A 13,806-nucleotide genomic window follows, 5' to 3' on the forward strand; every position below is an offset into this window, starting at 1 on the left:
TGCTCCAGATCTCCTCTTATCAGAGTTCAAGGACTAAGATGATCTGAACTTTCATGTTGAGTCTTGGGGCAGGTGGATGATGAAGTATGAAGCCGAGCTGAGAAAGTTAATGGACGAAGTGTGTGCGAGAGTTAGAGGTATGGCGGGATGCCTCGAGGCTGGAGATAAAGGATAAGGAGAGAAGGCTCATGAAGCAGCACAGATTCTCTGTCTTGGCGCTGCCGTTAATCACAGCAGTCTCCTGAAGGCACCAGACTGCTCATTAAATGGTGTATCCATCTGCATTGCATTTGAATCAGACCTGTTGTGGGGAGGGGAGCAATGACCACATCGGATCCTTCACTGGAGAGAAGAGGGAAAGCCTGGTCCTGCAGCCTGGGGTTAAAGCTGCAAACTGTAATTTCTTTGAGCATCAGCAATATTTTCTTCTATTCAAAGACTTCCAGCTTTGTGGTGTTTGTTGTCAAGTATTCTTGTGACAACACGATAAAACAAGATTTCCCTTCTTCAGTTATGTTTCCTTTTCACTTCCAGAAGGTCTGAAAAATGCCTTATGAAGTTGTCATGTTTATGAAGTTATAGTATTACACTGTATACAGAATTAAAGGCTGCGTGGAGACAGGCGTTTCTCACTTCTCATTAATACTAACATCAGATAGGGAATGAAGCTGTACTACCCCATGATTTTACCTTGTAAGATGGCCCAATGGGACCCCCATTGTGGGGAGGGCAGCTTGGTCACATCCAAGGGTGTTATTAGTATGCTGAAGGGTGTATAACTTCTTATTCGATCATCAAGGCCCATGGGCCTGATTTGAAGGCTGGATGCAAGGCTTTTGCACACACTTTTTGGACTAATTTCCATGTAAGCACTGCTAGATGTGTGTTCATTTTTCACAAGGTTGTTGCAGTAGAGGAAAAACTTGCGAAGTCACGAGGAAACACAGATTTACAGAAGAAGGGAGGGAGAAGCTGTGGAAGATGTGAGTTGTTCAATCTTTGCTCAGTAGATCTTCACCAATTTTCATCTTAACATGCTTTCCTGGAGACATAGAATGGAAAGATCCCCATTTCTCGTAAAAAGTATTTTTCAAAAACATAACCACGCGGGAGCCTGAAGGTGTGAGGACATTTTAGCTACAAGTTGGCTTGGATTCTCTGTTCTGGGGTTTCCACTCAGGAGCCTTGGGCTGCTGCCACACACCACGGTTCTTCTGGGGACCACATAAACCACCAGAACCCTGTCGTCATGTTTCCACCGGGTCCTGAGGAGAATGGATTCAAGAGCATCACTGCTTAGCCATCTCAGATCATTCACTCCTTGCCTCCAGCACTGCCCTTTCCAGCATCCAGGTCTGCTTGCTGACTTTTTTGATGCCAAACACTGAAGAGCAGAAACATTTTCAGCCGAAAGCCGTGATGACAGCCAGGAGAGCTTTCAGACACTGTACTCAGGAGCAGTTCCGTGCTGGCACAAGCATTGCATGCTGCTGTATGTAACTACTTTTGCTGTGAGGTTGCTTTAACTTGTCTCACAAACGTGGGTATTGATGAGCTCCTCATATTAACAAGTGGTTGCTCGTATCATAGAGTTTACCTTTGTGCTTCGTTACTCTGGGAGTTGGCCCCGATGGAGGACTCACATTAGTTTAATGAGATGATGCTATACACTGAAGTATAGCTAAGACACTGATTTGGCACCCTTGAGAACTTTTTCTTTCGAACAGAAGGCTATCCTGCTGTCAGTGGAAAGACAGGGGCAGGCGATCCTCTCAGATAAAGAGCTCATCAGATGTGCTTCTCCAGAAAAACTCTTCAAAGGCAGTTGCAGTGACCTGCAGCGCCACTGGCTTAGATGTGGCTGGCAAGTGCTTCTTAGAAAATACAAGTATTTTAGAGTGTGAGGCAGTTCTGGCAAAAGCCAGGGTCCTTTTATACTTCCACAAATGAGCCAGAGCTCTGGTGTGTTGTACTGGAAAGAGCACAAAGTGACCGACACTACTTCCCTCCTCCCAGGAGAGTTGTGGAAGAGCTTCTGCATCTTAATGGGCATGATCAGATTTTAGTGTTGGGATTTTTGAAACAGAAGGAACCCAGACCCCAGTGAAGCCAAGGCTGATTTCAGTGCCTAAACCCTGTTTGCAAGTCCTAGCTGCAAACCTGGGGTGGTCTGAAGTTGGCATCTTGGCTCTCAGAAGTGTGTCTTGCTTAGCCAGGCGGATTGGCCCACTGACCAGTGGCATGCCCATCACACATCAACAGGCTTGCGCGGCACCAGCCTCCCGCTTCATGCATATTCAGCGTGCCTTGCTCAGAATCGTGCCATTGTAGCTGGGTCTGGGCAGTGCTGTGCACTCACACACGCTGTCTGCAGCACACCCAGCGCTTGCAGGACACTCCACCACGCTGGGACCTTTTGTTCTTTCGCTATGGATTGTCCAAAGTACTTAATTATTATGCCATTTACTCACGCTGTGAGGGATCCCCTCTCCTTTAATTTAACTGGGGAACCCTGTAGCCCCGTAAGAGCTGGACGCAATGCCTGTCTCAGCCTGGCCAAGCATGGGGCAAGCGTGTGCTGGCAGTGGCTCTGCAGAGAGGGGGGTGTGAGAAAGGCTGTGGCTCCAGCTTAGCTCCCAGCCTCACCACCCTCATACCCACTGCATCCCCATGTGCTGGGGAGGCTGGTCTGAGCTGGTTGTGTCTCCAGCGTGCAAAGGAAGGGGTGCAGGCATGAACAGGCAGCTACCCTTCATCAGGTGCTCAGGCCACCGTTTCTATTTTGTGACCTGTTGAAGGGCAGCAAACCCATGGGGTCAGCGAGTGTTTGAGGGAGTTGTTTGAGATCTTAATCAGTTTTATATGAATGTAAGATGAGATGAAACTCAAAGCAGATGAATAAATGTGGTGGAGAACCTCATCTTCCATTTTCATTCCCATTCAGGATTTTAAAAAGGGTGCACCCGGTTCTGTGTTCATCTGATGGTGAAGGAGCAAATTTCTCATTCCTGTGCCCCTTGGTATCTATTTACAACACCAGACATCGCTGTGACAAGCGCTTGTGCTCTGGTGTAAATGGTTACAGGAGAAAATGGTACCCTGTAAGGATCCCAGCTAGGGGATTCTGTACCCTGTGTGCCTCTGTCACTCTTAAGGGAGATTTGTTTATGTAAGGAAATGTAGGACAAAAATAGTGTAAAAAGCCTTTGAAGTGACTGACAGGCTCTGACAGGTAGCTCAGGTGATTTCAGCAGCATCTCTATTCCAGGGGAACTGATACAGCTCCAGTCCTGGAGGCCTGCTCTCAAAAACCGGTGGGGAAGCTTCCGGGGAAGCCCATGGACCATGGCTGGACCGCACAAGTCCCCACTTATTTCTAGCTCTGAACTCTCCTTCTGCCCCTTCCCTGCCCAAGGAGCTGTGAGATTCATCTCACTCCTGCACCGCTTTTTGCACGGTGGTTTGGCTCGCCCCCTTCTTCCTCAGGGAGAGGAGGAGGAAAGGCTGCAGGAACAGCAAATCCCGCCCAAACATCTGGACATGGAAGCAGTGCCACAGCTCCCCGTCCATGCGAGGGAGATGAGAAGAAGGCAGGTTTGGTTCCTGCCCTTGAAAATCCTAACTGACTGACTGCAGGCTGTGGGGAAGGGTGCTTGTTTTCCCAGGCTGGACCTGGGCACCAGGACAGCCACGTAAATATAATTTAACTTGTATCTCCCTCCTCTGCGCTGAGAATTTCCACCTAGCACTTGGCACATATTATTTCCATGCACATGCAAATGTTTGCCTCAGGTCTAAAGGACGCAGCATCCCTCTCTCCCAGGTCTCAGTTGGCTGCGAGAGAGGCCAGCTGCCTTTTCATCTCCCGTCACGCGCATGCGCGCGTCCCCAGAACTGTGTCATTTGGCCTCTATCCATCTTGCTCTGAGCTGTGGCAAGTCGTTCCTTACCTGATACAGCTTAGTAAATAACCCAGTCATTTCATGGCAGAAAGGAGTTAGATTCAGGATATGCACACGCCTGGTCAGCCCTGTCTTGAGTCGTTCAGCATCTTCTTTGTTGAGCAGAATGAGAAAATGCCGTTTGGCATCTCCCTGTGTGAGAATACAGCCCACTTCCAGTCCACGGGAATGTGAGACAGAAGACGCTAGAAAGAGGGGGCTTAGTTGCTCATTTTCTATCTTGTCATCAGTTGGGATTGGCTCAAGGAACTCCACTGAAGTGGGGATTTGTGGGTTTTGGCTCAGCTCTCTTTTGTTTGCCGGTGTCTCAGGTAATGTTTTCCCCCAGTACATGGACTTTCATCTCTAGACAGTGCTCCACGTACAGCACCCTGGGCTGGCTCACTGTGCTCATTTCATTTAACATGATGGTATTGTGTGATAAAATTTCAAAGTCTCAGGAAGTCAGATTTGTGTGAATTTCCAATGCTGTCCTGTGAGAGAGGAATTTTCAAGCACAAACATGATGGGGCTGTGAATAATAATAATCCTGTCCACTGGCGAAAACACACCATTTGCTGTGTTGTGCTGGGAAATTTTGCAGCTTCTTGACTGAAAAAGAGTATGAAAAATGGTAAAAACCGCATGCTTGTGTTCTGGAGGCCATTTTGTCAGGATGGTTTGCAGCTTGCACACCCCAGCACCTCAACACTCTAAGCAATTTGTGGAGCTCCAGCTGCTTGCATCAACAGAGCTGGGTCTACTGCCAAACTCCTCGGTGTAGGTGCGTGCTCTGACTATGCTGTAACTGCATTTTGGAGCATTCCCTAGTCCGTGCCCCGGGGTTTCTGCAGGAAGGAGACCTGCTTGTGTATCTCGAAAGACTCTGGTCTGGTCCCTGATTTGTAAAGTCAGCACCCAGGATCTCAGCACGTACCTCCAAGGTCTCCCATTGCTCAGCTTCCACACAGCCCATAGATCCCATCATGCTTGTGGTCACAGGTCCAGTGCTGAACGCTGGCACTTAAAAATACGACAGAGTCATTGTATTGTGTATGTTGATGGAGGATATAGTAAGATGTGAATGTTGCATGAGGAGAGCTCAGAGATACAATACACTAGACAATAGCACTTTTTGCATTCAAGCCCATCACTTTGCAAAGCAGTGCTGCTCTGTGCAGTAGGAATGAGTGATAAAGCCCATTGACTCCAGGCAAATACACTGCAGTCACTCACAGGTTGGGAGATTAGATGGTAAGAACTACTAGGCTGGATTAATGTTGTTTGTTGTTGCATTTGTGAAAGGTCTTTTTGACAGATTGCAGTTTTCCTGAATTTAGTCTTTGTTCAGGATGATTTGACAAGTGGAATCTATGAAATCCATTTGGCTGGTGGTGTGTTCAAGCTGTTCATGAAGACTTGTGCAGTGTGTGAAATTAAAGCTGTTCAGATTGTCGTGAGCCTGTTCTTTGGCTGGAGGAAGAGTCCTCTCAGAAGCAGGTCATTGGTGTAAAGAATTTAAATTCACCTTTGTGGACTGGATATTCAGCAATTGTTTCATAAAATTTTGCTTTTATAGCGGCTGCTCCTGATGGTAAGATTATCTGAGGAGGAGTTGGAATAAACTATACGAACTGGGTGAAAAACACTGTCCAAATCAACCACTTTCCAAATGCGCAGATACGTTGGTTTGAAGATGGTTTTCTGCACTTGCTTTGCCATAACTAAACCTCTCACGGATCTAGAAAAGGGAAGTTATCTGACAAGCAGAAAGGGTTTTTTTTTAATATTTCTGAGATGGTTGGATTTGCAGTAGAAGGGATTTAGTCTGTATTTTAAAGGTCCATCTGAAAAAGGGTTTCCTACCCATGTAACTACTAAGCAGTGGTAAAACCAGGAGTCTTCTTCTTTCTCAAAACTTAGGAAATACCAAAATAGTATTGTCAAAACTTCAAATGGGAAAATGGCTTATTGTGGCTAACTGCCAAGTTTCTTATTCATTTATCAACAGCCCAAACTTGAAAATGCTTTGATCAACCATTTGGCATTTGGACTTGGAAAAAAAAAAACAACAACCCCCAAAACCAAGAAAAAATCCATTTCTCAGAGTTGCTAAATACAAGTTAGGGTAAAATCTTCCCTTCAGCTCTAGCAACAACACAAACCCCAGCTTGCATTTGCTTCGCTGCTGCAAGAGACCCACCGTGCTGCGGTTGGAGATACTCATCCATATTATCTAAGCCAGATACAGACACATGAAATATAAGGATTTCAAGTAGGCCATGGGTTATAATTTCCTCAGCGCGTTGCTGAAGTCCCTTCACAGCCGCTGTTGAGGAGTTCTTGTTGATGCTGATGTGAGCAGGAACATCGCTCGTCCCTTTAACCTCCTGAGAGGACTCCGAGCATGGAGATGGTGGCCATCCTCAATGCCCTTCCAGCTCCTGCCTTTAACGTGTTGGTCTTCTCTCCCCAGCTATCGACCTGTTGTACTGGCGTGACATCAAGCAGACAGGGATCGTGTTTGGCAGCCTCCTGTTGCTGCTCTTCTCCCTGACCCAGTTCAGCGTTGTCAGTGTCGTGGCCTACCTGGCCCTCGCCGGCCTCTCGGCGACCATTAGCTTCAGAATCTACAAATCGGTCCTACAGGCTGTGCAGAAGACGGACGAGGGCCACCCCTTCAAGTGAGTGCTTTGCTGTCATGGCCAGGGGCCGTTTATCTTGCAAAGGATCCATTCCCTGTGGCAATTCACGTTTCTTTAGCTGCTGCCTTTATACCAGATAAAATTCTTTTCTTGTTCGTAACAGGAGAAGTAATTTTTCTGCTGACTGATGTCTCAGGAGCTGTTAGGCTGTTTTGGCTCAGATCCCAGGGGGAAGAAAAACAACACAAAACCCATCGTCCTCTGTAACAGGGGATTTTTTTTTCCAAAATTCAAAAGATCCAGAAAATTTTAAGCAAAGGGAGAAAAAGAGTTTCGTTAGAACTAACACTAGTGCCGTATCTCTGCAGGCAGGAACAGCACCATTTCTGAGCACACTCTTGGACACAGAGGAATCTGTATCTTTTCTCCAGCTCTGCTTGGCTGTGATGTGTCGATCCATCATACTAGGCAATGGTGCTGCTGCCCATGCCAGAGCCTGCCCTACCCTCTGCAGGATCTGGGTGGATTGCTCCAGGACAGCAGTGATCCTTTCTCCGCTGCTGTGCCAACAACTTGGTAAACCGGGCCATGGAACTGGTCTGGTTTGCAAACACACACACTGAAAAAAAGTCTTCTTGGGGTGTTGCTCTTTTTGTTTCACTGGAGTTGGTTCTGAGTTGTGACTCGTGACATGGGCATAGCTCAGAGAGAGGCATGGGGCAGGTGGAGAGATGGAGGAGAGAGAAGGGGGCGTTGCTGCTGAAGGTGACATGTGGCCAAATGCAGCTTTTGTTCCTCCAGAGGCTGCCGGCTGGTGGAGATGACCCCTTCTGTGGCAGCAGTTTTGCACAGAAGTGGGTTGGGAAACCCCAGATTTGCATCTCCTGCAGAGAAAGATCCCATCAAGACCAGGTGCTGTGCGGGGAGAGGGCAAGGCTGGAGGCCAGCAGCCCTGGCACAGCCCGCAATTGCCCAGGGGGATGGGACATGCAAGGTGATGCTGGTGGCTCTGTGCCTGCAGGAAGGGGGACACATTGCTCCAGTGCAAAGAAACGAGGTCTGGGAAGAGAGGGAGTGCCAACGGAGATAGGTACGAGCGTGAACGGTGGCTGAACCTGCCTGGGTTTGTAACTGGACCTGTGTTTCTGGCAGAGCCTACCTGGAGATGGAAATGAACCTGTCACAGGACCAGATTCAGAAATACACAGACTGTCTCCAGCTATACGTCAACAGCACAGTCAAAGAGCTGAGGAGACTCTTTCTCGTTCAGGACCTCGTGGATTCTTTAAAGGTAGGATTGCTTTAAATATTTTTAAGCCCTCTCTAGAGGATCAGTCTGCATTCCAAAGTGCTGCTTCCCCTGTTGACTTAAAACCTAGTTTTGTGAAGCTCCAGGTAGAACAGTTGCTCTCCCTTTTGGTTTCCAAACTGCTTGCTTCCAGCAGTTCAGGGGGTTGGCGAGCTGCATTTGAATTTATAGATATGTAATACCGGAGTTATAAATGCTGCAGGACCAGCTTAGCTCCACGGCAGTTCTAGAAGCATCTCTGCGTTGTGCCTTCTATGACTTTGCTACAAAATAGTGGCAAATATTCCCCTCTAATATTGCCGTCAGTCTGGATTTCCTCTAATGGTGCATTTCCTGCCATGGAGGAAAGTCTTCTTTCCCTCCCTGCTGGGATAATTATTTATTTTCAGCCTTACACGCAAGTAGATGTTCTTCATGGCAAAGGGAAGATCATTATGAGAGCAGACGTGGGTTAGGTCCTAAAATGCTGACGATTTTTACAAAAATGTAGCCATTTCCTGGCCTCAAAAGTCTTCAGTCACCGGAATTATCACTGTGGGGTTGTGACTAACCTGTATGGGGTGACCTCTGCCATCATCAAAACTGGGTGTGGAAACCTGCCTCTGCCGTGCTCGGCGCAAAGCCCCAAATGTGTGCAATTAAGCCTTAAATGTTCGTGAGAACTCAGCCAAGAAGGTGAGAAGCAGTGAGGAGCAGATGGGAGAATGGGGTTTATACACCCAGAAAAAGTACTTAGTTCCTGATGTGCTTTACCTAACTGCTCCTCTTGCACACTAAGAAAGGCTAATGTGCTATTATCTTAGCTAGTTAAGTGAATTAATTTCTTCTTATGCTGACACTGGAGGTGATGTAACGATCTGCCTTTAATTCAGTTTGCAGTACTAATGTGGCTGCTGACTTACGTGGGAGCCCTCTTCAATGGCCTGACTCTCCTGATAATGGGTAAAAACCAATATTTCTCTCAAAATCTCTTTTTAACTCTAACTCCCTCGCGATTTCTGCTTAGACAAAACAGCCCCTCCTCGCTGTGCCTTCCCCACAGTTAAACCACCAACTTTTATTTCCCTTTCCAGTAAATATTCATCATTCCCACTACATTGTCCCTCCCACTAGAACGAATTTGTGTGCTACGATTTTGCGGCTTCTAGTCCCAGAGCAATGGGAAATTCCATATTTGGGAGGTTTGAGCACAGTTCATTTTTAATACAAAGATCCCTGGTGGATCAGCTGACCAAGTGGCATGATACTTGTCTGTCACCGAAGTGGGTCTCTTCTCTGGAGGCGCCTGGTCTGCAGGAATATAACAGTGTGCTCTTTTTCTCCTCAGCTGTGGTGTCCATGTTTACTCTCCCTGTCGTATATGACAAGTACCAGGTAAGTCTGTCCACACGGGGTGGTTCAGGTGTCTGGGGGGTTCTGCCTTGTTGATGCCTGATTGACACGGTCTCCTTTTGCTCTTTGCAGGCACAGATTGATCAATACTTGGGACTTGTGCGGACCCACATAAACACTGTTGTGGCAAAGTAAGTTCAGCAGCAGACTTGGCCAAGTCTTGCAGGGAGGTTGCAGTGCAGTGGTGGTGGTGGCGGTGGTGGTGGTGGTTAAGAGCTGGGTGGTCCTGGGGACAATGTGCACAATGAATGATGTCCTCGTCAGCTCCTGGCATGTAAGAGCCTGCGGGAGGGCAGATCCCAGGAGGAACACAGGCCGTCTCAGCTGAGGGCAGGCTGAGGCAGGGCTTGACCCTACATCCTTCTCTCCTCTCTCTTGCCTTTTGGGAGAGCTGTGGACAGAGCAGCCCAGCCAGGGACTGATGTCCGTACCTTTACCTGGCCAAGACAAACAGGAAGGAATGTGTTAACTCCTCTCTCCACTGACCACTCCAAGCCTGGGGTTTTTGCATTTTGCATTAATCTGTCTATTAGAGTTAATAATGCTGTTAATGAACAAAGGGGGAATTAGAAACACCCTGTTACAGAAAGAAAATACCTGAGGCACCGTGATCCCAAGTGTTTCAAACCTACGCAGAACGGACGGAAGACCTGGATGAGATGCCTGGTGCAGTTTGCTCTGGTTTTTAGCGCGTTGCCTGTATCAAAAGGGTTTGTGGGATCCCTAAGGGTACAGTGAGATCTAAGCATAGTCCTCGACACCTGAGAATTACCAAAGCAGGGTGGCTGGTCTGGAAGGTAGATCCATACATTTGAGCAGTTTGTGTCTGTGCCTTTGCAAAAGTTGGCTGAGTAACAGGTGTCTGATGGAAGGTTACAAAACGGTGAGGTACAGAGCAAGCGTCCCGTGAGGAGATGCTGAGGAAACAGGGCTTGTTTAGCCTGGCAAGGAGGGGGCTAAGGACAGATTTCATAGCAGCCTGTAAGTACTTGATGGGAAGCTACGAAATGATAGAGCCGAACTCTTCTCAGCAGTGGCAGGTGTTATAACGAGGTCAGCGCTGGAGCAGGCTGCACAGGGAGGTGCCAGAACATCCTTCCTTTGAGGTTTTGAAGACACTGCAAGACAAAGCTGTGGTCAATTTGATTTAGCATTGGCAACAGTCCCCTCACATAGGGAGTTGATTCAAAGACCTCCCGGTGTCTTTTCCAGCCAGCATTTCTGTGATTCTGCAAAACCTTTAGCCTTGGGCAGGACTAAAAATCTGTGCTGAAAATTCTTTGTTTAAACTTCATTCCTGGCTTCCAGTAGACAATAGACCATGGTGGAATGATGAAACGGGGGAGAATGTCACTGAGCGTATCCCATGGTTACACGAGCCACCAAAACCCCGGGCATTTACAGGCAGCAACCTGTAAGAACAGGTAGATGGGCATCACCGCTTTTTCTTCAGTCCACCCGTTGTGACAACACACTGAGCACAAGCCAGAGATTACCTGTGGGCAGGACTCCACACGGGGATCCGCTGGAACAGGATAGCTGCCTCACCGTGTAATCCTTCTTCTTTCCTTCTTCTGTGTTTCTAGGATTCAAGCTAAAATCCCAGGTGCTAAGAGAAAGGCAGAGTAAAGCAGACACCAAGAATTCATCGACTACAGTAGCGCAAAACAGGGGAATCTGGAGTGAAGCAGCTCTGTTCTCACACTTTACTGCAAATTTATTGTTCTTTTTTTTCTCGACACCATAATCTTAGAAGCAGAAAACTCGGAAGCAGTGCATTTCCCCTGCTGCTTCTGCACTTAGAATATTTGCAATCACTTGTGTCACGCACTAAAGTATAGTAAAGAGAAAAGTGTACTAGATGTGGTTTTTTGTGTTGCTTATAAAGTGCATGATGGTGAGAGCCTAAATAATATTGACCTTTTTATTTTATTTTTTTAGTGTTTTTCCTTCTTCTATTGGCATTGCTTCTATAACTTTTAATGTTACATGTGGCTAGGGGCTTTCCTGCTTAGCGCACTGATGCAATAGTTAAAATTGCTTCTACGTCACTGGGTTGCTGGTTGGATTCATCTTTATTAACTATATAGAATTGTAGACTGATGTTTTAGTGTTTTCCAGCACAAATGAAATAAACAGTAATCGGTACTTATGGTAATCAGTTTTGTATAACTCAAAAAAAAAAAAAGAAAACAAAACCCAGTACTTTTGTCGTAAGGGATTGACAGGCTGATTTACATGTGTGGTAACTGGAAAGTTCCAGCATGTTAAATTTATTACGATTTGTATTACATTCTCTGTAGTTCCTAATGGACTTAATTATGGACTCTGAATATTTGCACTTATGTACTTGATACCGAATGCAGAAATAAATGTTACTAAATGTAAGAAGTTCTCCCTTTTGTGGCCACTGGGATTATCTGGACGTTTGCAAACTGGACACACGCCATGCGAAAAAAAATCATGTTCTCTCTTTCTTCTTGAGATCCACACACACTTTGCCCTCACAAAACGGTTTGGTCCAGCAAGATCACTGCAGCCCATAGCTCATCTATCAGCTTCTCCTCTTGATAGACAGCAATAAGAGAAGGATCTTAGCACGTAGCTTGGGGTTTTTTTGTTGGTGGAGTTAGCAAATAACAGGAACATTGAATAATTGTCTCTCCCTCCACTTGCACGTCGTGCCAATCGCAAGCAACACGCTCCGGGAGGCATCAGCACAATGTGAAGGGCTTTCCAGTTTCCCCGGCATCATGCTACTTTTTTATCCAAAGCTGTTTGTTGAAACGGGCTTCAGCCTGTGGGATCAAAACTGATCCTGGGGGCTAGAAACCGAAGTAAACATTTGCCTTGATCAAAGGTGGAGGATTTTAAAAATTAGCAATTGGTGTTCAAGAACCATCAGACAAGAGAAACAGCTGTTGAATGTCATCTAAAGTGCTTCCAAACAAATAGTTGGTTACGTGCTGCGTGATTTGCCCATTTGAGCAATATACCTGTGGAAAAGCTTTTTGTGTTTTTCTTGTATTAAAACATGAACACCAAAACACGTTCAGCCAAATTGCAGTTTTCTTCCTTTTCTATCACAAAAGTTTTTAACAGAAGTTGTTTTTCTCAAAGAACTTACTTACTTACCCCAACTTTTTGAATTCAAGTCTTTCCTTAGATTCATTCTTTTAAATCACCTTCATCTCAGTTACAACGGACATGGTGACATCTGTCCTAGTTGGGGCTGGAATTCCATTTGCATATAAATGTACAACCCAAGCGCATGTGAGGAGTCGGTAGAACCATTGGTACGGTTAATTCTTGTGATGAGCCTCAAATACCCTTATTTTATTTAAGGTTTATATTTAAATATTCTTTGCTCATACTTAAAAGTACTAGGCTGTCGCCTGCAGCTAGATATGAACATTTTTTTCTCAGTGACACACGGGATACCTCAAGGAATTATGTTTGGTTTAGCATGTGTAGTTTGCAGCCGGGAGTTCAAATTCAACATCTTCCCAACGGCCTCCCAGCCTTTCCTACCAGCGCGTTCAAATGGCCAGTGCGTATCCTGTATCTCTGAGGAAGATGGCATGGCCTGCGCGCGTCCTTGAGGATGAAGATTGATCCCCACAGTTCTTACTGCTTACAAGAGGGGTCCAAGGTTAATTTTGAAAATGAGCACATGTAATGCCCCATCCCACTGGTCCCATAAATGTCTTCTTCCCGAGCACCCCCAATGCAGTTAGAGCCAAGACAAGCCTTTTGCGGTGCTGAACCCTGCGCTGGATTTAAATGCTACATCTCCCGTATATCTGGATATCAAACAAAACCTTTTGGTAGAGTCCAAATGTACTGAAGAGCCTCAATGGACAGAGACCAAGAATCCCATTCTTGTCTCCCCCAGCATCCCCCTCTCTCAAAACCCACAGCCCCTGACTGTACCTCTGCACACTCACCTCTCCAACATGTCCCTGTACTTCTATCTTTTCTCACATCCCACCTTTCCAAACCATCTCCCAGACTTCCTCGCAGCCTCCCTGATTTTCTGTGTATTTGGCAGTAACAGCCTGCAAGTGAGCAAGTGCTGCTGAGCAGCTGGGGTGGGTTAATCTGGTGGGTGGAACCAATTTGGAAGACCATGGTGGGACATACCCAGGAGCAGAAGACTTTAGCCAGGGCTTGGATTGCTTGTGTTGCCCATGGCCACTGTCACTGTGCTGGGATCACAGCAGCACTTTCTGTGATACCTTTGAACACTGAAGCTTGGAGAAAGTGAAAGCTTGTGACACCTTCAGTGTTCCCTGGTAAGTCTCATTTACAGCACAGCACTATGGGGGGACACATGACTACACCTCCATCTTTTTTAGTTCTAAAATGAGGGGGGAAAAACCAATACTGAATCTACTTCTTAAAACACCTTGGTGTGATTACAGTAGTTGGCTGAAGATACCGCCTGAGCTGAGCGCTGAGGTACACCGGCTGTAGAGCCCTCCCGTTTCTGATCTTCATTTGCATTCAAAGTGAAGAG

At 46.5% G+C, this 13,806-nt stretch overlaps 1 protein-coding gene across 2 annotated transcripts in view; it reads left to right on the top strand.

The window, feature by feature from the left end:
- Positions 1–11,678, top strand: part of RTN1 (reticulon 1) — a 48,329-nt gene extending 36,651 nt beyond the window's left edge. For both annotated transcript variants that reach the window (XM_010142332.1, XM_010142333.1), the window contains exons 2-7: positions 6,418–6,625; positions 7,739–7,877; positions 8,768–8,837; positions 9,223–9,269; positions 9,360–9,418; positions 10,874–11,678. In XM_010142332.1, the coding sequence (XP_010140634.1) occupies positions 6,418–6,625; positions 7,739–7,877; positions 8,768–8,837; positions 9,223–9,269; positions 9,360–9,418; positions 10,874–10,916 (566 nt within the window). In that variant the 3' untranslated portion in view covers positions 10,917–11,678. The remainder of the gene's footprint in view (positions 1–6,417; positions 6,626–7,738; positions 7,878–8,767; positions 8,838–9,222; positions 9,270–9,359; positions 9,419–10,873) is intronic.
- The last annotated feature ends 2,128 nt before the right edge of the window (positions 11,679–13,806 follow it).

This window comes from Buceros rhinoceros, unplaced genomic scaffold (genome assembly GCF_000710305.1).
Source record: "Buceros rhinoceros silvestris isolate BGI_N320 unplaced genomic scaffold, ASM71030v1 scaffold9398, whole genome shotgun sequence".
NCBI lineage: Eukaryota > Metazoa > Chordata > Aves > Bucerotiformes > Bucerotidae > Buceros > Buceros rhinoceros.